The sequence below is a fragment of the Amaranthus tricolor genome, chromosome 2 (assembly GCF_026212465.1).
Source record: "Amaranthus tricolor cultivar Red isolate AtriRed21 chromosome 2, ASM2621246v1, whole genome shotgun sequence".
NCBI classification, from domain to species: Eukaryota; Viridiplantae; Streptophyta; class Magnoliopsida; order Caryophyllales; family Amaranthaceae; genus Amaranthus; species Amaranthus tricolor.
The window spans coordinates 8,991,387-9,015,714 of NC_080048.1; the positions used below are offsets into that span (position 1 = coordinate 8,991,387).

The 24,328-nt window shown below is 34.9% G+C and overlaps 1 protein-coding gene across 3 annotated transcripts; it reads left to right on the forward strand.

The window, feature by feature from the left end:
* The first annotated feature begins 1,173 nt into the window (after positions 1–1,173).
* LOC130806298 (methionine aminopeptidase 2B) lies at positions 1,174–14,865 on the forward strand. 3 transcript variants are annotated; one of them, XM_057671314.1, is made up of 12 exons: positions 1,174–1,301; positions 1,476–1,657; positions 3,052–3,088; positions 3,181–3,288; positions 7,888–7,987; positions 8,082–8,227; positions 8,312–8,403; positions 8,521–8,615; positions 12,167–12,263; positions 12,993–13,136; positions 13,285–13,502; positions 14,530–14,865. In XM_057671314.1, the coding sequence occupies exons 2-12, from the start codon at positions 1,486–1,488 to the stop codon at positions 14,638–14,640; spliced, it is 1,320 nt and encodes a 439-aa protein (XP_057527297.1). In that variant the 5' UTR covers positions 1,174–1,301; positions 1,476–1,485; the 3' UTR covers positions 14,641–14,865. The 3 variants fall into 3 exon arrangements, with proteins under 3 accessions (XP_057527297.1, XP_057527295.1, XP_057527296.1); XM_057671312.1 differs by having other exon boundaries at positions 1,484–1,657; XM_057671313.1 differs by having other exon boundaries at positions 1,180–1,301; positions 3,055–3,088.
* Positions 14,866–24,328: the final 9,463 nt, after the last annotated feature.

Genomic DNA, 24,328 nt, shown 5'->3' on the forward strand with positions numbered 1-24,328 from the left:
CCAAAAAAAAAACAATGTTATAATGTTATTGGTATTTATATAATTCTATATTGAAATTGAAAAGTCTATAAATTACACCCAAAAAGATAATCGTTAGAATAATTCACGAGTTGATTTATCAAATAGAAATAATTAACATGATATGATCAAATATATTAATTAATTATAATCGATTTATCAAGTTGAAAAATTAGACTTATGATCAAATAAATTAATTAACTTAAATCGAGTTGATTAGTTTTCGAAAACCTCATTTAAAATCAAACATATCAACGTAGATGGATTTACATGTTAACTTGTCATGATTGACTTAGATAGGACGAAATAGAATGAAAAACCAATCAATTAACTTAGATCGCTGGCAGCTAGATTGATTAGATAGATTGATCACATTAGCTTAAAATAACACACCCATGGGCTAACAAGGGTCAAGTCGATCAATTAACATGTTATGATCTATTAATTAACTTAGACGGAGTTGATTAGTTGAATTTGATGTCATAAAACTCATAACCTAACGACATCTATAAAACTTGATGTGAGGTTCCACCTTCTATATATCATTCCCATCATGGATAAACGCATGATCAATGACATTATGAGGCAACACGATGCGATTTTTTACCAAATTGGAACAGAATAATTGGAACATAATTGAACTGAATTAAATCATGGTTTAAATGAATTGAACTGAACCGATATCAACCAAATTAACCGGAATATCGGTTTAACTGAATTGAACCGAACCGATACCAACCAAAACTGAACTGAACAGAACTGAATCCCGGTTCAACTAAATTGAACTGAACCGATACCGACCAAAACCGACCGATTGTGACCGACCGATTCAGACCCGCATATCGATTGTGACCGACCGATTACCGATTTTGACCGCCCGGTTATGATCTGTATACCGATTACGACCTGCAAAAAACCGTTTTTGACCGACCGAATGTGACCTGTTTCCGGTAATGACCGGACCGATAAATACCGGACCCATACCGACCGACACCCGCCAAGGAAAAAAACCGGATTCGACCGGATACCGAATAAACCGACCGATACCGACCGGTACCGAAAGACTTATACGACCTGCTTTTGACCGACCGTTTTTTACCGAACCTGTTTTTGACCGACCTGTTTCCGACCTTTTAACCCGTTTTTACAGCCCTAATAAATACAAACACTAAACACATTTCCTTTGTGTTCCTCTCCGACGACTCTACCCTCTTCTTTGCTACGCCGTTTCTCCTCTTCGGGACATCACCACCATTAGCTCAACAATACGTTTCTTGTTCCTGGTATTTCTCTCCTTTAATCTCTATTCGTTTTCATAGGTTTTCGATCAAATTCAACAATTTTAGAAAAATTAAAACGAGTTAATTACAGTTTTGGAATTCTAGCGTATACTTGTGATTAATCCTATTGAAAGATGGATACTTTTCGTTTTGATTTTTACTTGTAATTAAACTTAGGTTTACAGAAATGGAGAAAGAGAATTCTAGCATGGATATTTCAGTTGGAGAAAAAGTCGTTCAAGAACCTACTATTGATAATAATGAAGTGAGTTCAAAGCTCAAAGATGTTAATGTGGAAAATTCTGAAGCTGTTGATGATAATGATGATGATGCGGAACCGTCCGCTGAACAAAAGGGAGGTAATGAGCGGAAATTCTAATGATTATTATGCTACTTTTATCTAGTTTTAACCTATTGTGTTTTGTCTAGTTAGGGTTCCTCTTTTTTTGTCTCCGTTCCTTTTGTTCTAAAGTTGGTAACGATTCACATCATAGTACTAGTTGGAACATGTTATTCATATGGGTCGCCGAGGATACAACCAACAATAATATAGCCAAAAACAAGGTTTTTTGAGGTTATTTTAGGGTGTCCCAGTGTCATGTTGTGTCATGTGATATCATGTCATGTGATTTTTATACATGATTTGTGGGTTGAGTAGGAGTCTTGGAGTAACATAGGTTGATTTAAGGAAACGTAATGTATTTCATGCTGAAGCAAAACCCTAGTTACTTGTGCTCATTTGTAGATTGTTAGGAATGGTGGACACTGCAAATGTGTTTTGAAGAATTGAGATCAAACTTTGGAGAGATAACAATATCAAAATGTAGCCACACTTCCACATTTTGTTCTGCATCTATGGAAATGACACTAGTCATGGCAATACAGATGTATTTGCAATCAACTGATATTAATGGGGATTGAAGATTAAATAATGGAATGTAGAACTGAGTGAGTTGTGTGGAACTTGATGATTTGCTGTCAACATTAAACGACGAGTTGGTTCCGTACGATGACTACTAGTTTTATTATTGCTGATGTGGCATATGTTTTTTAATATTAATGTCTTTTTATGAGTGACTATTGATTTGTATTGAATTTTGTGGGTGAGAAAGTTATTAAGAGCTTTGTTATCATTATGATTCCGTTGAGTTGTGTTAACTGGTTGTATTATTATCATCATTCTCTTCTTCCGTTATGTATTATGTAGTTTTCTTATCGGGTTTGGGAAATGACACACTTTTTGGTAGGATGAAGTTGTTCTTGAGGTCCTTTTTTGAGGGTCCAAGATCCTCTCTTTTTTCCTAAATGGAAATGTCTTTTGTTCCATGAATCGACGATTGGAAATGTATGAAGGGGAAAATGCTTTTATATGAATTTTTTTTGTTGCTAGCTTAGGTTTCATAATCAAAAGTTACTAAATAGAGGAAAGGATATGAAGAAGTTCATTTTATTGAAATTTGAAACAAAGTAGTCTCTCTATATAAGTTTTTTCTATGCACAAATAGGCTTATATATTGTAACCTTATTGAGAAAAGAACAGTGAGGGTGTCACCTCTTATTATGCACTTCTTAGTGCATTCAGTCTACATTTTTGGCATTTCCTTTTAAATATAATATTTTTGGCACACTATATATGTGTTTGTGGCTTATAAAAACTATTCATTTGTTTTTGCAATCCTATGTATGAATATTACGTTATGAAGCCTTTTGAAATGAAACTAATGATGGAATTTGTTATTTATTTATTTGCCAGAAGTTGCTAAGAAGAAGAAAAAGAAAAACAAAAGCAAGTGAGAATCTATGCTTGTTTGTTAAATAACAACAATTTCATATTGCTCTTTGCATATCATTTGGAGGATTAATTTGTTAATATGATGTTCAGGAAAAAGAAAGAAGTGCCCCAACAAACAGATCCCCCATCCATTCCTGTTAAACAACTTTTCACATCTGGGGAGTTTCCTGAAGGGGAAATCCAACAGTATAAAGATGAGTAAGTAACCTTACTTGGATTCTTCACAATCACTGTGCATTATGTGTATTTACCAAAGGATTTATGGATTATTGAAATTACTCATTGTTTCCAAAATATTCATTTGTTATCTTGTTATATGCTTTTTTGGTGGAAAGAGTTCTTAGTGCTATGATGAGGTTTGTCAATTTTTGGTTATTTCTGTTGGATAATGAATGCTTTGGATTTGGAAGTATAATCAAGGATGTGTGAGTGGAAAGATGTTTATGTGTTTTGTATCCTGTATTCTGTATACTTTACTATTTCTTTCCACTATTTAGCTTATATTTTTCATGTAAAATTTAATCATTTGGATTGTAGTAGTTTAAGGGGTGGATAGAACTGGGATGACATAAGTATGGTGAAGTTCTATTTTGAAATGGGGTTTTGTGGGCGCAAGGTGTGGCAAGTTACTCAAATTTTCCAACATCATGACATACATAGTTCTAGCTTTAAGGGCTTTGATTTAAGATATTGGCATTGGTACAATGATATCCCTATTGTGTTGGTAAACAAACCTCATGAAGTTAAAGAGGCAAAATTCCTTCATATTCCATACACATTTAAAGTGCTTTACCAGATTATGTTTATTTGTTGGGACTTGGGTAATAATTTCTAGGCAGCTAAACTGCTAGAGGTAAGGTTCCTTGGCTATGGTAAGCTTTGTTAACCGTAACTCATTTCTACGAAGTTACGTGCCTAAGTGTTCTATTCATATCAGCTATGGAAAATACAAATTTTTTTGTTAAAAATAAAGTGTCCATGTCATATCCTTGTTCGAGTGAAGAGGATTTGAAGAAAAATAAGGAGTTCAGGTGACAGAGGTGATAGACATGGATTAAGGTCTACAAAATCCGGCCTTTTTGCTTTGGATCAACAACATTATTGATCTTTGCTTTAAAGAAATCCTTAACTAGAACATTTTTTTTATGCATTCTATCTTATCTAAATACATTATGTTTTTTGTTAGTTTAGTTTCCATCACTTTGCTTTTCTTGGGGCCAACTTTAGAAGGTTGGTAAAGTGTCATGTCTGCTTAATAGGTGTAGTGCTTTGGTATCAAATTAAATTTTAGTTTGGTTATTTATTATTGAGCTTAATTTTGTGAGTGCTCACGCTCACTATCGATCGCAAGCCTTGATTAAGGATGAATATGAGTGGTAACCACTCGAGTAAAACCTAGCCACATACTCACATCTCATGATCATAAGACGTGCCTTGGTGCATGTTGTTTGTAGAGTACATTGCTGTGGTAGATGGGACCACAAAGGGGGTAAATTCTCAGTTAGAATGATGGAGCTAGACCCGAGTGTTGGGGTCTTGAGGGTTTAAATTATTTCGAAGTCAGAGGAAGTACATGAAATCTCACTTTAGCACCAATGAGTAAGTAGAGACACTATCAAGTTAGAAGAGAAAAAATTTGAATCAAATAGGTACTTAAAAAATATTGGGTCCATATTCTAAAAGAGTGGACATATCAAAAAGAGATGACCCATAGAGTTGGTATTATGTGATCGAAAAGTGCCTCTAAAGCTTAAGGGGAATTTTTCTCAAAACCAATATTTAACTAGATCAAAATATTAGCCTTTTAGAACAAATATGGTAGGAAGATAGGATTAGTGAAAATGCAAATGTTTAAAAGGATGAATGGAATACTTTAGAGATAGAATTCAAAACGAAAATATAGGAAAGAGCTTAAGAGTCGCAATTATTGAGAAAAAGATGAAACAAAATTATTTAATATTGTTTGGGCATGTACAAAGACGGGGTATTATTGAGCCACTAAGGAAAATAGATTTTGAATCTTGGGGATTTTGCAAAAGGATGAGAAAGTTTGAAAAACTTAGAGGGGAAGGATGGAAAATAATTTGAAAGATTTAGATTTACAAGTTGAAAATCGAAATGAATGGAGAAGAAGAATTCAGATGCGATCATATATATTGGTTCATGTAGGTTTGGATCAAGGTTTTGGCCTTATTGTTGTATTTTTTATTGAGCATAATTTCTTGTACTTGATTCAATTTGATAAGATTTTGTGTTGAGTTTGAGTTGATCGTGAGCCAATTACTCTTAATTAATTTGCCTAGATTATTCACAATAATGTTTCCTTTTATTTTAATAATTGATTACCTTATGTATCGGGTATAAGATTCTAATTTGATAAGCTTGTTAAGAAATTTACCCATAATTAGTTTAAAATTTAAACCTAAAAATAATTGAGATTTGATATTGTAATATTCATAATTATTTAAGTTATTGAGCTAGTCAAAAGTTTATGCGTATTTCACTCAACTACTTAATGTATCCGGTGAGTTTAGTCTCTAGTCAAGTGTTGGCCCCTACTCTCTTAGCGCAACACAATGGTATCAACAATTGTTGTGTGCTTTGTGTTTGTGTCACGTTAGATGCACTTTTCAATTCTAAATTTGTCTTGTTCTTATCTCATACTACATGTTTAAGTGTAGTTTGGGCACACAAAACAAGGAAAGATGTGAGAAAGTGCAAGTGTTTTTTTAGATGTCCGGGTAAATAGTTTAGATTGTGTGATCGTCATGTCAGTAGGTATAGTGTGAACATGGGTAAACTTAACCATTATATGTCCAAAAGTGTCCATAAAAATGGTGTACTTAATTAGATATTTCTCAAAATTGATAACAACACACTTTAAAAAGCAGGGAAGTATTATATACTATGTCACTTGACTCTTCATAATTTTTTTTTGTGAGAAACTATATGATTTAGGTGTGAAAATATTGCAAGGAGTGATAACACTTATAAAGCATATTTGTCCTTCTAGGGTTTGAACTGTCAACCCTCATGCCTTGTTTGGGTTGAATCCCAAAGAAGGAAAACTATCAAGATTATCTATTGAAATCAACTTATTTGGTGTTAAAACAAAGATGGTTTTGCACTCTTCATCTGTCTTTATAGTGTGGAAGTGTTTTTGTAGTTGCAAAACTCTTATCAATAACTCATAGCTTTGAAAAGTTAACTCAGTTAGGTATAAAATCTAATACTATTTTGTAATGCAATGGATTTGAGGCCATTGCAAGGTTATTGGTTTTTGTCTAATAGTGGTTGTGTGGACAACTAATGTGGGGTTTATAGAGTAAATGAGCTCTCACCTACGAGGCTAGTCTTTTGGGAGAACTCTCTTGCTTGTCCTATAACAATGGTATCAGAGTCAACTTGGAGTGGTGTTCAACCGAATGGTGGCCTGCACTAAGAGGCAGTCGTGATGAATGAGTATCCGACTCGGAGTGGTGATCCACAAAGTGGTGGTCTAGCTTAACTTAATTGTGGCCAACGTGCCCAGGAACAACGAGGATGTTGGGCCTTATGGGGATTTGAATGTACTGGAATGGATTTGAGGCCATTACAAGGTTATGGGACTTAGTCCCACATTAGTTATATGAGCAACTAATGTGGAGTTTATTGTGCAAATGGGCTCTCTTACCTACAAGGCTAGTCTTTTGGGAGAGTTCTCCTATTTGACTCATAAAACTTTTTGTTATATAACTTGCCCACCATAATGATAATTGGAACTCCATATGGATAGCATGGCCCTATTACATTGCCAATTTTTGCATGAATTTTCCCTATGTTTATGTATTGTTTTTTTGAGGCTTCATTTTGTGAATCCTTTTTCTTTTACAGTAATAAGAAATTAAGATAAGGTTTTGATGACGATGAGCTTAAATTCTTGTCTCTTGAACTAATTCTTGTTTGATAAATTTTATGTATTTGTCCCTTGAAGCTTTTTTTTTTGTCCTTTCCTCAAGTGCTTAGACTTAAGGCATTGTATTTACCATCAGAACTTAAATTAAATTAATTTGGATTAGGAGAAAATTTATCTATTCTATGTACAAAAGTACTACTAGAGTAGCTGGTGGATGAGGCACAATCATACCGTTGAGGATTTCAAATGAAAATGTACTTGTAGACTATTTGGACCATGAGTTAGATGAATAAATTTTGAAAGCACTGCTGTGGGGATGTTTATTGAGTACTGTAAATATTATTGCTTTTGAGAAAACTTAAAAGTGTCGAGGTTATATTTTTTTGTTCAGCTATGATATGATTGATTTAGAAGTTTAGATGAATATTGTAGGAAAATGTTTTCTATGATTTGTAGGAATGTAAGTATTATTCTTTATTCATTGTGCTAATTGTCGTGTAGCCTTTCTGAGCTAGGGTCGAATTGAAGCCTCATTACTAATTACAGGCTAATGTCAATATGTCTGAGCTGTCATTGCTCCAAAGTAGGTGGGGACTTCTGAGGAGTACTATGTTAAATTGATTATGTCAAAGGGATGTCGTAGTGTAGTTTGGTTGAGCTATTCTTGATGTCCCTTATCTGTGAGTTGCTAGTGATTTATTTTTCCTAAAATCTACAGTTAGTTTTTATTGCTTTGACTTCTACATATATGAGTCCGTTCATCAAGTACGAGTTATGCTAACAGTATAACGATTGGCTGTAGTTTCTGTTCTACTGGATTTATGATATTTCATGGTTATTACCATATTACCATACACTAAGCTTTTGAACTCGGCTAAATTATCTTCCTTATGATGTGGTAGTAACTTATGGAGGGTGACATCTGAAGAAAAGAGGGAGTTAGAGCGTCTACAAAAGCCCATATACAACTCTGTTCGGCAAGCTGCTGAAGTTCATCGACAGGTATTTCTGCCTACATTAAGGATTTTTTTATACTAGTATGATTTTGGGCTTATTTAAAACTATTATTGGTTTTAATGGCTATATGTATGGTCAGGTTCGGAAATATATCAGAAGCATTGCGAAGCCAGGGATGTTGATGACGGACTTGTGTGAGACTTTGGAAAATACAGTTCGTAAATTGATATTGGAAAATGGACTACAAGCTGGCATAGCCTTTCCTACTGGTTGCTCTTTGAATTGGTAACATTTTTGGCAGCATAGTCAGAATTGTTGGCACTTGTAGTTTTATCTTAAGAACCATTCATTGATCATTTTGCACACCAGGGTTGCTGCCCATTGGACACCAAATTCTGGAGATAAAACTGTGCTAGGAGAGAACGATGTCATGAAATTAGATTTTGGAACTCATATCGATGGTAATAATTTGATATCATAGTGTAACTAGAATTTTCTGCAATTGGCCTCAATTTGTTATTGCTCATATTCACTAGATGTGGATGATCATGTATTCCTCTTCTATATTTGCATTACAGGATACATTGTAGACTGTGCGTTCACCTTAGCATTCAATCCTATGTATGATCCGCTATTAGAGGCTACACGTGAAGCAACCAATACAGGGATTAAGGTAAAATGTTACGTCTTAATTAAATGAGTCTGCAATAGCTATTTGTAAAGTTGATTTTCTTGAGCACTATGAAAACGACTAGAAGTGAATTTCTTTTTGATAGTTATTCATCCTGATGTTATTTATTGGTTCCTTGTGACTATAAAGTGGAATTTCAGAATATCGGAGTTAAGTTGCAAGTCTTGTCATTGAGGTTTATAGTTTTTTACTAGTGTTATTGCAACTAGAATTGGTGGCGTTATTACCTTTTTTGTAAATGATAAACAACTACCTTCTCCCTTGCAAAAATACAATTCATAGTTTCTATGATAAAATTCTCTAAGGCTGAAACCAAAAGCTCCTAAGACAGACTAATGAAAAGAAAGGTTTTTGACAAGACAAGAAACAAACTTCCCCTTTGATGCCAAAGAATAAGAGCTATTTACTATCCTCCATGATTAGTATTTTTAGTTTGTGTGTTTCTGCTTTTCCTACTTAAATATTCTTGCAAGATCTCTATTATGAACTAAATTAGCCAAGACGGTAGATCTTGACAGATTAGTAGAATTAGAAAATTGAGCAAAATTCTGTTATAGGACAAACGGGAGAGCTCACCCAAAAGACTAGCCTACTAAGTGAGAGAACCCATTTGCCTATAAACCCCACACCAATTGCACTTTACAACCGATGTGGGACAAGTCCCATACCTTGCAATGGACCATAACAATTGACCCCCTATAAGGCCAGCGTCTTCGTTGGGTCACAGCTGGCTTTTCCAAGGCCACCCACTCCGAGTCCGGCTCTGATACCACTGTTATGGGACAAACAGGAGAGCTCACCCAAAAGACTAGCCTACTAGGTGAGAGAGCCCATTTGCCTATAAACCCCACACCAATTGCACTTTACAACCGATGTGGGACAAGTCCCATACCTTACAATGGACCATAACAATATGTCATGAAGGGCTGGGAAGGGGTAGTATAAGAGTTGGTAATAATACGTAGCAATTAGTTAAGTTGGGGGAATAAAATATAGAGATGATTAGTATAAATAGAGGGGAAGCGAAGGGAATTAACATTCATTCAAGTAATAGTTTTGAGAGGAGTATTATACTCATTGGGAGAGAACAAGCGTCTCGAATGCTTGTATACTATCTTTTGTAATTGTCCTTTGTTTACATTCAATCTTTCCATATACATTTACATTTTCATACAATACATTACATTTTTATACATTTCTCTTTTGTCATTAGTAAAATCAGTCCTATGGCTAAGTCAGTCCATAACAATTGGTATCAGAGACGTTCGATTCTTGGTGATCGAAGACACGTCGGAGGTCGAGATATACAGAATCTGCATTCTGATGGTGTTCTTGAGTCCAAGAAACAGCAACATTCTAGGTCCGAGTATTGCTGGAGTGCGACAATGTCAGTAATCCTCCAATACTTACGTCTTTGAATCGTATGGAGGAGTTAGTTGCACGGATGCACAACATCATTGACAATCAGTCTTGGAATATGAGAGAAATTTCCAAACAATAGAACAATGATCTTGAACAGATCAGAAACAAGTACTTACAGAAAAAGAAAAAATCAGATGAGATTTGGGAGGTTTTATTCATAAAAATGTCTGCGCACGATTCAAAAGTAGCTCATCATGAAAAGAAAGCTGTAGATCTAGAAGACTGTGATGACGTCATTGAGAAGGAAGCAGAGCATGAGGATTCGACTAAAATTGAGGTTGCCAAGTGTACTATAGTGGATCAAACTGTTGTAGATATAGTGGACAATTTGGTGAATCTTGAAGGAGGAGAAAACAAAAGCTCGGTTAGAAAATTTAACAATAGATACGACTTCAAGCGTGGTGTTCGTAGATCGGCCGGAAAATCGAAAGATGTATATTTAGGATTTTGGAAAAAGAGATAAAAGAGGAGAGGAAGAGTGAGAAGACGGAAGCAAAGATCTACTAAGAAAGTACCGGTTGTTTTTCCGATGGTACAGTTCACTTGCGGTGGGTATGGTGGTGCGGCGGCAATGGCGAACCAAGCTGCGACACCAAGGGCTAATGTTAGGGTTAGGATTTGGAACTTTGGGTTGTGCAAATCGGGATCTAGGAGTCGTTGTAAGAGACGGCAACGACGTTAGAGAAGGCGGGGATGTCGGAGAAGGCGGCGGCGGGACAGGAGGTGTTGGAAGTGGCGGCATGGTAAGGAGCAGTTTCGTGGTTATGGATTAGAAAGAGTGTTGAGGGAATGAGTAGTACAACAACAGTTATGTCGGTAATTTTTAATAAAGAAGGTAAGGGCAAGAAGGGAAATAGAGAAAATTTTGGGAGGTTCAAGGCAGTGACTCACTCACTCATGCTGACATGAGCAAAGCTTCAAATCTGCTTTTATTTTTTTCTATGTCAACATATTCTACCCTCCCACATTAGATCAAGCTACCATTCTTACTTAAAGTTGACATCCAATTCAATTTTTACCGACCTTGAGGACAAGGTGGATTTTTTAGGGGCCGCCATGTCATGAAGGGCTGGGAAGGGGTAATATAAGAATTAGTAATAAATGATAAGTAGCAATTATTTAAGTTGGGGGAATAAAATATAGAGATGATTAGTATAAATAGAGGGGAAGGGAAGGGAAGGGAATTAGCATTCATTCAAGTAATGGTTTTAAGAGGAGTATTATACTCATTGGGAGAGAACAAGCCTCTCGAATGCTTGTATACTATCTTTTATAATTGCCCTTTGATTATATTCAATCTTTCGATATATATTTTCATTTTACATACAAATTGTTATATTCTTTACATTTTCTGTTCAATCTTTAGCAATTTCATCTAATGGCCAAGCCAATCCATGACAAATTCTTGTGTAAAACAGAATGTTTTTGAAGAAAAAGTATATATTGAAGATAGAAAGCAGTGGGGAGAGAGAAGTTTGGGAGGCCCGCTTCTACGATTTCATCTATATTGAATTGAGCATACTCCAAGCTCCCAAAGTGTAGAACACAATTTGTAATTTCCAAAAGCATGAATAAAAATCCTCTCCCCTTGAGCTTATATATTACTCAAATCCTATGAATTTGATAACTGAGTTTGTTCTCGCATAACAAACTCTAACCAAAATATTTCGTGATATTTTCTTTCATGCTCTTTTTTGCTAGAATTACTTAATACCCCTCTTGCAAAGTTTAATTTAAGTGTGTGGTATGGAAATAGTAGCTTTCTTAGTTTTGACCATAGTACAAAAATCAGTTACGACAAAACGGATTTCGTAGTCAATGCGGATGTTTTTGCGGTCAATCATCAAGTGGCCTATGTTTTGGTCGCATAAACTAAAAAATTTGTATGATACTTTGATACGGCCTTATTTTTGCACTATGGTTTTCACTAAGTAGCTATATTAATTGTAAGTAGTATCCTTTACCTTGATACAAAACTCTTATGCAAGCTGTTCTCTTATTCATGTCTCCTTTGTTTTGCTTGTTTTTTTCAATTGATGTCAAATCAAAAGCTAGGAAAGAAAAATATTGGAAAGTTTCAGACTTTCAGAAATGTTTTTGTGCTGTGTTAGGAAGCTGGAATTGATGTACGGCTTTGTGATATTGGGGCTGCTATTCAAGAAGTAATGGAATCATATGAGGTTGAAATTAATGGCAAAGTTTTTCAAGGTGAGATGAAGTTTTGTGATATATTTCCTTGTCATGTAAGTTTTAGTCCTTTTTTCCGTACATTTTTTTGGGCAATCATCACTTAAAAGTTTATAATCTTCGAATAGTTGTATTGCTCTTTCTGTGTTTTTTTCTTCTCATGTACTTTTCATTGGTTATCAGCTTGTTGCAGATGGACTTTCCCTTTTTTGAATCATATTATCAATCTGGTTATGTTGAAATAGCGTTGGTGATGTAAAGCATCTATAAAAGCTGTGAACAAATGCAGTATAAAATAAATTAGTTTTCAACCCCTGCCAAATTTGACTTTGTTTATTAGTAAGCTGCTTGTGACTACCATAAATAGCTCTTGTCGATTTGAATCTGAATAACTGATATACATCTGTGGGTGCTGCTGGATTGACCTTTCTAAGGAGAACGAAACATAATTGCTGCTGTCTGTTTATAATTGATCTTTGATGTGAAAACAGTTGCTAATATAAACTAAAGGAAATTCAAGCTATGAGTTCATAAGGAGTATTCTTTTGATATTTATGGCCGAGTATTATTTTATCTTCATATGATAACTCAGTCAAAACTCAAGTGATAGTCTAAAACTATGTTCTTTTCTTGTGGCCATTTATTTGGGTAACATTTCTATGATGTAGAATACAGAAGTACAAATCATTGTTTCCCTTCAACGTTGTGTTTTCTTCACAAGTTTTGAAATATTCTGACTTTGACTGGCAGTTAAAAGCATCCGTAACCTGAACGGGCATAGCATTGGCCAATACCAGATTCATGCTGGAAAATCTGTACCAATTGTGAAAGGTGGTGAGCAGACGAAGATGGAAGAGGGTGAATTCTATGCTATTGAAACATTTGGATCTACAGGTAGCATTCTAATATTTACAAAACCAATTTGCTTGTGAGTTGTGACAACTTGGTATGCACCTGTAGGGTGGAATGAGGCAAAATTGTTTGTAACATTTGGATATTCAGGTAAGTGGTAACATTATGTTTGATCATCTGTGACATGTAGGTAAAGGGTATGTGAGAGAAGATCTGGAGTGCAGTCATTACATGAAGAACTTTGATGTCGGATATGTTCCATTGCGGTTACCCAGAGCCAAACAACTATTGGCAACCATTGATAAAAATTTCTCCACTCTAGCTTTCTGCAGGAGATATTTGGACCGCCTTGGGGAGACGAAATATTTGATGGCACTGAAGAATCTTTGTGATGCTGGCATTGTTCAGGTAAAATATTGTTAAGACCTTTATAATGCTTTAATAAGCATGTAGTCCCAATTTCCAAGTTTGAAGACTTTTCTCTCTTTGTTTCATGTGTCAGTACTCAGTACTCTATGGTTAGGTTATTTGTTGGTCTCAAAGAAGTAGATTTTTAAGCTGCTTTGTAAGTTTTGATCTCTCGATTTTTGGAAGATGCTTTTGTTACAAGTTTTTTAAATTTACTTTGGTGTTGGCTACTTAGGACTAGAGGTGTTCATTTAAATATGGTGTTTTGGATCTAATAGTTTTTAGGTTTTTGTGTACTTAATTAAACATGTTAATATGCTTTACTTCGATGTAAATGTCATTTTGGAGTCAGGTTAGGGTCATGTTGGTGTCAATCAGATCCAAATTGAACAACTTTTCTTTGCACCGCTCAACATTACTCTTATTTGAGTTGAGGACTTTAGGCAGTTTCAAGATAAATATTGGGTTTGGTGTTTGGCAAACGGTTGTTGGCTGGAGTTATTGGTTGTTGGAAATATTGGCTAATTCTAGGTGTTTAAGCTAGCAGTTTAAGCCACTAGTTTGGTAAAAATTAATTGAAGATAAGTGGGTAAGAAGCCAAAAGCTAGTTGACTTAAAACCCATTTACCAAACACTTTTTTGGTTGTGTGACCAACTAAAAGCAATAGCCAACAAAAGCCAAGGAAAAAGCCATTTGCCAAATAAGTTGCATGAAAAGTTTGTATTTGAAGCTAGCCGGTCTAAGAATTATTGTATGCGTTTTTCAACCAAAACTAAAATTTTCAAACATTAAGGAGAAACCTGACTTGGACAAAGTTTAAAGTTTAAATTTAATTTCCATCACATTGGTTGTATCTGACATCATGCTGATCCTTCGGAGAAGATGAACCTAAGCTAATTTGAATTTTTCCCAATTGTTTTGAGTAGACTGATATTTTCTATTTCTGTTTTACGTTTTCGATCTTGTTGGAAAGCTTATTATTTATGAAATAGAAAGCAATATTCATGACGAAGTTTACTGGTGCAGCCCTATCCCCCACTTTGTGACGTGAAGGGAAGTTACGTATCTCAGTTCGAGCATACAATCTTACTTCGCCCTACTTGCAAAGAGGTTGTATCAAGAGGTGATGACTATTAATGGATCTGCAGCTGGGTGCTGATTTATACTTGTTATTCAGATTTAGCTACTTCATACTCGACATTTGATTGTTCGCTTTATGTTGAAACACGGTAACTCCTTACGGTGCTTTTTGATATTACAGTATACTCTGTTCTTTAGGTATGTTGTTTACATTTTCTTTCGTCTTGTAATGCTAATTATTAAAGTGTTATAGTTGATATTGACTTGATCGGAGAACAGAAAGGAGCTTATTTTTTGGTTATTCTTCTCATGCATGAAATAGCGAAACTCTGCCCAATGTTTACTACTCTCTTTCCTTTTTAGTGAAGAATTTTGCGTAATCATCTATTATCTTCCTCCTCTACTATTTTTCTATAGTTTGTATGCTGTTTACAAGTTGCAGAGATTTCCAACATGGAGCTTGAAATTGCTGGTAGAGACTTTGCAGAAGTTATAATGTGCTGGATTTTGTTCTTTTTTTCGATGAAAAGCATAACATTGTTTTCTTAATTAGAGCTATCGACACACAACATTGAGTTTGTCGAGGGAGCAGAATTGGGCTGATGAGGACTGATAATCAGCCAAAAGTTTAGTAGAGAACATATTGGGGGGACTAATAATATGCAAGTGAGTGTTAGCTTCATTCTTGGTGATTTTGGCCTCTTTATGTTTCTCCTTTTCCATAGTGTTCCCAAGGCAATAGCCAAATGAATCTTTTTGAGGGCCTTGATGGAGAGTTGTGGTTTCGTTTGAACTGTCCTGATATCAAGATACTTCACCACGACCTACTGAGTCTATTCTGTTCGTAGAAGCTTTTGGAGTTCTAAAACCCAAATTTAGCCAGTTTCAGTCGTCTAGGCGGTCTCATATTTGGAGATCAGTTGGTAAAGCCGTAAAGATGGTTTCTGTAAAGATGGCTTCGCTTTATTATATTTCAAAAATGGTCAGTGATGAACATATTCCTTTTCATTTTGCTAATTTGATAGATTTGGATGCCCTAAAAGAACTGATTCATGTTTCTTTAATTATAGAGAAAACATATTTACACTCAAACAACCTGTATAGCCCTTTTGTTGGGAACTCAACTCCCTTTCCTTCAATCCTAATTATGTTGAAGAGGTTGTTACTCATTAGTCATTAGTGTCTCAGACGGTCAGACCCTCCGTCCCAAAGAGAAAATAGGCCTTGGTTTAGCCTCATCTCCTGTAACCTTCAAGATTTTGCATTTGGGCAACCAAAGGCATCACTTTTTCACGCAGTCATGTCAATTGTATTTGAGCTACTTTTTGAAAGACGATCCTAAACAAAGTGCCTATATTATGAGATGAGTTATTTAATCCATGTCATAGCACAACTCTTGGTTAGACTTAGACCGTCTCAACAATTTGTGATTGCATTTTCCTTTGATGTTTAAATAGATATTTTTTCAACCGCACAAATGTTTTCTCTACTTTAAAAGAAAATTAAGATAAATGTTCCTTAATTGCCTGTTTAGATATTGTATTAAATTGTGAAAATAATAATATAAATATTTTTTGTCACATAACTTTAGCTAAAAGTCAACTCAAGGCAAGGGAGTAGGCCTATTAAACAGATTAAGCTGGGTCGAGTTCGGGTTTAGATTATATATAAACAAGTCATAAATCCTTTGATCCAAGCTTAACCCGTTTAGTTAATTGGGTTGAAAATTACAATCATGACTCGACCTGCAACAGATCAGGTCGACTTGATTCGACCGACTTACCCAAAGTTTTTGGTTTCAATTTATGGTTTTTAATATTAGCTGGTCTTGGACGAGACCCCGTCTCAATATGAGACGGATAGCCTAATCAGCCAAATTATAATTTTTTTCAATATGCGTTCAGTTTTTGATCTATATAAGGTCATAATTGATACATTTAAGGTTAAAATTGAATTTTTTTGTAAGTTATAATTGATCATAATTAATCACTTTAAGATCTGAATTGATCATTCTTTGATCAAAAATTGAAATTTTTTATAACAAAGAAGCCTTGAACTCTTGGTCGTTTCCAACAACATTCATTGAATCAATTGGCAAATATAATTCGAAACCAGAACTTCTTCTACCTTCACATCCAAGATAAACAAACATTACACCTACAACTTTAGTTTCAAGTCCATTATGAACAGAAACTGTTGATGAAAGAGCAATATCACTATTATTGATCAATGATTAATGAAGTACAAGCACCCTTAGGTTCCATTAAAACTGTCATGTATGCATTGAATAAGAATACTTGTATTGTGCAATGTTTTAACATTATTATTGATGGTTTTATTGACCATTTATTTATTGTTTGAAATTCATCTATAGATTGATAAAATAATACCATTTTATTAAATTTCGTTCTAAAATTATGAAAACAGAACCATATTTAGGTAGAAATTGATCAATTTAACGTCAAAATTGATCACTTATAAGTCCAAATTGAAAATTTTTATTTTAATTGATTTGTTTAAGTTTTACTTTATGTTGAAATTGATACCTTTAAGGTCAAAATTGATACCTTAAAAGTCAAAATTGATGAATGCCCAGAAAATGGAAAAACGAGGGAAAGCATGTGATGCTGTTACACGCGCGAATTGGGCTGACCCAAATTAGCGGTCTTATAATGAGAGCGTCTTGTCCAAGTTTTTGTGTTTTAACATTGATTACGTCTAATTTTTTAGGTCTTATTTTAAACTTTTTTTTTTTAAGTTTTTATTTTGTATGGACTATGAAAAATAAGAAAATATTAAGTGAATTAAGTTTAGGTTATAATTATTGATTTAACTCAAAATCAAGTCATTTAGTTAAATGGGTTATATAGGATTTTTTTAGGTTCAAAATTTTGACATGAACCTAATTCTTTTAATAAATAAATCAGATCGGGTCAACCCGTTTAATTAATTGGGTCAAAAGTCTCAACCCAAACCAATTTATTGCGGTTTAGGTTCAAGCCGGGTCAGACCTACAAGGGAGTAAAAGTAAATTTTTTGAGAAATTGAGAGAAATGCGTGGATGAGATAAAAAGATAAGTTAAATTTGTGGATTAGAATAAAAAAAGAGTGAAACTTGGTAGAAATGTTCTTAGGCACTAGAGGAGTATGGAACCTTCAAAGCTCCAGAATAACCCCAAGAGTTAGGGGTTTTTCTTTAAGGTGAGTCTTCCAGAGCATGGTGGTCTTATGAGTTCTCGGAAAGGCTAGATTATCTAAAAATGGGTAAGTCTATACCAGGGGCAATAACGCTTTAAAAAACTCTTATATAGGAGCATATTCTTTATAAGAGGGATTAAATCACTCCTATAATATAGCCTTATGTGTACAAAATTTTTGCACTAGTCTCCATGGAAAGGATGACTCGACATTATGGATTGTATATAAAATTCAAGAAGTTGGACATGTAACTTAGTTTTTTCCAACAAGTCATAGGATGGTTCTAGAGTCCTTTAGGAGTAAGGTGCTTATTTGTACAAACCAATTAAGTGAATTGAAGATATTTCCAATAAACACTCTTACATACACTCTGCTCGAGTGAGTTAAGAACTTACGTCAAGGGGACGTAACCTTGGGACAAGGGGACGTAACCTTGGGACAAGGACACGAGTTATGTTATGTTCAAATATTAGGGCTTCTAGCATATTGGTCATGCTAGAAAGTTGAATAACTAGCACAAGTTATGGGGAAAACGGTTGATCAAGACTTTACGTCCTTCAATAGTAATACCGCAAGTGCACGGCGTAGCGTAGTACGTCGGCAAGTACAGGTCGAATCCACAAGGAGTGGGGGTTAAGTTAATAGTTTCTCGATTGATTAGTGTGTTCCAAAACGTATAATATGATGTTTGGAGATAGAAATAATTAAAACAAGCAATTAAAAGTACTTAAAGCATAAAAGTAAATAAGGATACAATGAACTAAAAGCAAGGATAAAATGACCAATAAGCTAAGAGGCATAGGCTAGGCTTTCTCACCAAAGTAGTGTTTACTAAACGTTAACCTAAGGTCCTGGATATTTTGTTATGGGGAAGAACGTATCATAAGTACTAATGTTCTCTGTCGAACAACAAAAGCTTCCTAAACATATTCAACTACCTATTCTCATGGAGCTAAACATAATTTAAGACATGAAGCACACATTCAACATTTCCAATCAAAGCATCTACCTATTCTAATGGAGATGTCTTAACTTTTAAGCATAGATTATCGTTAAAAATCGACTCTCGCCCTCAATTCAACGACACTACAACATGATAGCAAAATCCATCTTAAACCATAAACAACACAACCAAGCCAACGGTAAAGAAAGCAATTCAAACTACATACATGGTGATGATGCCTAGCCTAAGCCAAAACAAACTACTCACTCATACTCATATTGAAATTGTAGATTGCAAACAACCCAAGAATCGTAGATGAATAAAATAAACTAGAGTATCCTAAAGAGATGAGTGCAATATAAGTTGAAGAACTACAAGCATGAATATATGAAACTAAAGGCAAACAATCAAAGATAACTAAATGACATGAATTGAAAATAATATAAGTAAGGATATAAGTTACTCTTTTAAGTTCAATCTAAGGATGAACAAGATGATTTGATGATTCAAAGAAATACCTTCCAAAAAGCTTCAATAATAGTACATCAATGGTTGAAGAATTCCAAGTTACAAAATATTACAATAAAGGATGTAGTTAAGATTGTATTTGGAAATTGAAAATACTTAATTGAATTGAAAGGGAAATTATGCTAACACTAATTCTTAATTGAAATAAAAGCAAAGCTATGAAGAATACATAGATATTACTCAAAATGAAAGGTGAAAACTGAGATCATAACTCCCTCTTCCTGTTCTCTATTTATAGGCTTCAAAAACAAGTGGGGGTGGTGGTTTCATGATTACTCCACCACCCCTAGGTTGTAGGAGGGGGGGTGCCACCCCTAGTAGATAGGGTAGGGTGGCTGGCAGTCTTGGCAGCAGAAATTAGAAGCAACAAATGTAATTGGACCTCGAATGATGCTTAAAAAGATCGCACATGCTGCTGCCGCTTATTTCGCTCGACCAGTCGAGTGGATGTACCGTACACCTAGATTGAATCTTGCTGATGATGAGAAGCTCTGGAAGTTTGAATGCACTTCGCTCGACCCGATCCAACTTTGCTCGACCGGTCGAGCGAGCTTCAGATATGTAATACTCAGCTTCTGACTTGAGCAATGTTGCTCGAGCCTATTCTGGTCGAGTGGATCTATTTTGGCTTGTTCTTGTTGCTTGGCTCATGATGTTTCACTTCTTTGATCCCCTCGGTGTTTAGGTGAGCAATGTACGCAACCAAAGGGGCTAGTTTGTGCTCGGTGTTGATGATTAGATCCCGAAATGAAATAAAATACCAAGCAACAAAACAAGCGTAAAATCCAATAAACCAATGCGATAACATGTAGTTTCCTCACGCTAAACAAGCCACTTATAGGGGTAAAAATAAAGATAAAATGTAGCTAACAACGGTGGAAAAGTATAACTTCGCTAAACAACAATGCTTATCGAATGGCACATTGGGCGTGACTCCCTTTTATGAAGTGAGCCAATTGGTTTGCATGTGATATAAGTTTGACATGTATTAGATATAAAAAAGTATCTACAAACTTATTTTCAACTTTACGTTTCAACAAAACTTAATTCTCCCTCTACAATCCACATAGTATGACGCTTTGAGTTTTTCTAAATTGAAATATAAATTGCTATGTTGCATAGGGATTTATTGTTACGTAACGTAGCATTACATTTATTACCCAAAAATACAAATGCAATTTATTAAAGAAAAAAAATTTATAACTAAACAATTAAGTAACCTAGCGTTTTGTTTCAAAATGATTTATTGTATAACTTAGCTTAACGATTTATATATGAATATAAGGGGACCAAATTTGATTTTTTAGCTCCCACAATAAGGTAATTATTTGAAGAAAAACTAATTACATATACAAAACACATCATTTTATACGCTTAAATTATAACGATGGCCAAAAAATATTGAACGATTGCGTGTATGTGATAGAATGTAAAAGTGTTATGTAACAACTATTAAAATTACGTCTACAGATATTGGCTAATAGTGAGATGGAGGTGGTCGGGCAATGGGGTTGGTGATGCGAAACCTAATAATACGCGAGTACCACCTCATATGCTTGGCTAATACTTGACCTATGAATGAGGTATCCTAAATGACATGTTGCACTTGATCGCAATGTAGAAAAATAGATGTGTAAAGCGGAATTGTAAGAAACTATTTCTTAACATCTAAACAGAATCGCATGCATATCATAATATGAATTATCAAATAAAGTAGAATATCATACCCTTGATGCGTGAATTCCACGTTATATAATCAAATAAAAAAAAAACTAAAATAGAGATAATAGAACGTCAAATGTCGTTCCTCTAATGTTGGTCCACAAACATCAAATAGATCACCACCCATGCTAGTGTGGAATAAGAAAAACCCCTTTTCTCATTACTTTTTAGGTGAACAATATGAGTATGTAGAGAATACTAAAAATGATAGAGCTTGTTGAAAAGATGAACAAAATACATTTATTTATACACAATGTATCACCTCTTCATATACTCATTACATGTAACCTTTACATGTATTGATCATGATGAAATAAGTTTGTTTTAATTTCCAATTAAAACACATAATTAAAGCAATAGTAACTCTTCACATTTCAAGCAATACTTATGATGATTAAGTACATGTTTTAATTCATAATTAAACATATATTCAATCTATGTATAACTCCTCATACTTTAAGTATCCAATGAGCGTCTTATGTTCTAGGTGTAAATAGTATCCAATCAATTACTTATATATGTGACCTCATAGGACCCGATTATAATAGTAGAAAACTAATCATTTTAGATACAAATCATAGTTGGTTTCTAGCAAAACACTATGACCACCTAAAAAAATCGAATGTATTTTATCTCTATATTTCGTCCCATTTATATATAGTAATTACACTTGGACAAAGGACACTAATTTCCTTCACGCAACATATATCCATTGTCTCATGGGATATAATTTGTTTCTATGGCGACGATTAAACTGTACATCTTGAAGCTTGTGTTAGTTGGGCTTGGAATCAAAAACTAATGCATGACCCGACCTGGGAGATATAACTCAACGATGTCGTAGCATATCAACGAAATTGTAGAACACAATATGTGTTGGTTCTCAATGCATATGGTGGGCAGAAGGGCCAACCCTATCCTCAATGTATAACTGCTAGGTCATCTATAAAAAAGGATAGATTATCAAAAAAAAAGTACTAATTGTTATATAGATTAGTAGAAATGGATATGACCGGCTCCTATGTTTGTCGATTAAGTGCATCTCGATTATAAGTGATTGATATTTACATGTCGACTCGAAAGATACACTCGTAACCAACTACGTAAAAATGCAAAATAAACATTATTAAAGTATAAAATAAGTGAAAGGGTAAAAAAAACATTGGTAAAATCATTCAATGACTATTAGGGGATCTTGAAAAGATTAAAAGCGGAGTAAGGTAAAGTTAATGACGGTAGTTGGGTTTGAATACACTTTGTATTAATTACAAATGAATACGTAGGCTCTTACTTATACAAGATTAAGGACACTAAAAAGGAAATAAGAAGAATTACATAAATTAAAGTCCATAAAAAATATTCCCTGAAATATACATTCCTACGCTCCCCCTCAAGTTAGGTCTTTGGGTCTCCAATACCTAACTTGGACAATGTTTGCTCAAACGTTTTAGATGTGACGACCTTTGTAAGAAAGTCAGCTAGTTGATCTTTCGATCTCACAAAGGGAAGACTGATGATCTGCTTCTCAAGCTTTTCCTTTATGAAGTGTCTGTCGATCTCAACATGTTTGGAGCAATCATGTTGAACTGGATTTTCAGAAATACTGATATCAGCTTTATTATCACAAAACAGTCTGCAAGCCTTCTTTTGTGGGAGGCCCAATTCACTAAGGAGCTTCTTTAACCATATGACCTAAATTATTCCTTTGGAAATACCACAAAATTTTGCCTCTGCACTTGACAGAGCAACAACCTTTTGTTTCTTGTTTTTCCATGTAATAAGATTTCCTCCTACCAAAGTAAAGTACTCGGAAGTTGACCTCCTATTATCTCGGTCTCCTGCCCAATCTGAATCTGTATAGGCTAGAAGGTCTAAGTGATCATTTTTCCTGAATAGAATTTCTTTGCTACTTGTTCCTTTCAGATACCTTAGGATTCTCATAACTGCCATTATATGATGTATCTGTGGTCGATGCATAAACGTGCTCACTACTCTAACTACATAAGAAATGTCTGGTCGTGTGTGAGATAGATAGATCAGTTTGTCAACCATTCTTTGTCCTTTGTCTGTCAATTTTTCTTCTTCAATTATCTGAGGACCATGATTAGCTATAATAGGTGTCTCTGTAGGCTTACAATCGAGCATGCCTGTTGCTGCTAATAAATCAAGAATATATTTTCTCTGGTTATTGAAGATGCCTCCTTTTGATTTCAATACCTCAATGCCAAGAAAATACTTCAGCTGCCCTAGGTCTTTCATTTCAAATTCGCGTGATAGTAGCTCCTTGAGAATACGATTTTCTTCCTTATCATCCTTGGTAATAATCATATCATCCACATAAATGATTCGGCACGTAATATGATCATTTTGTTTTTTAAGGAATAAAGTATGGTCTTAGTTACTCTGTTTAAAGCCAAACTGCGTCATTGCTGCAATGAATCTTCCGAACCATGCCCTTGGAGACTGTTTTAGACCATATAGAGCTTTGTTCAACTTGCATCCTTCCCCTGGATTGTAGTCACTTGAAAAACCCGGGGGAGCCTTCATATACACTTCTTCAAGTTTCCATGCAAGAAAGCATTCTTCACATCGAACTGGTGTAATGTACAATCTTTGTTTGCAGCAATTGAGAATAAAACTCGGATTGTATCAATTTTGGCCACTGGAGAGAAAGTCTCAAAGTAATCTACCCCATATGTCTGAGTATAATCTTGCGCTACCAATCTGACCTTATACCGCTCAACAGTACAGTCAGCTAAGAATTTGATGGTATATATCCATCTGCATCCAACTGTCTTCTTACCCTTTGGCAAATCACACTTTTCCCATGTTTCATTTTTGTTAAGAGCAGAGATTTCTTCTTCCATTGCATTTCTTCAGTTCGAATCTCGAAGGGCTTCTTCAACATTATTAGGCACAGTACTAGAATAAAGAGAAGTATTAAAGGCCACAGCTGTTTGTGAAAGAACTTCATTATTCTCTCCATTTACTGGATATCGAGATCTTTATGCCTCAAATTCAAGGTCATATCTTCTGGGAGGGATTCCCCTTGTACTCCTAGGGGGAGCTTCTACTTGCTTGGTACATCATTACTATCAATAGAATCAGGGTTATTATCAATGACTTGTTGAGGCTCAAGGATTACCTCTTGTGATGTAGCATGCTCATTAGAGGGGATAAGGGTGGTAAGAACAGGAGATACTGTGTCTTCAGTAACAACATCGATAGTCTCGCCTACTTGCTCTTTTGGATCCTGATTAATCACAAATGGGTATATTAACCAGCTTAGGTCATCACTAACTTTCTCCCCCTGAGGACCAGGCTGGGAGTAGTAATAGGTGTGCTCAAAGAACT

What these genes read in the sequence shown, in the direction of transcription:
- LOC130806298 (XM_057671314.1), top strand. Translation starts at nt 1,486, where the DNA reads ATGGAGAAAGAGAATTCTAGCATGGATATTTCAGTTGGAGAAAAAGTC. An exon ending in CAACCAATACAGGGATTAAG is followed by an intron (nt 8,616 to 12,166) that starts GTAAAATGTTAC and finishes GTGCTGTGTTAG; the next exon opens with GAAGCTGGAATTGATGTACG. An exon ending in TAATGGCAAAGTTTTTCAAG is followed by an intron (nt 12,264 to 12,992) that starts GTGAGATGAAGT and finishes TTTGACTGGCAG; the next exon opens with TTAAAAGCATCCGTAACCTG.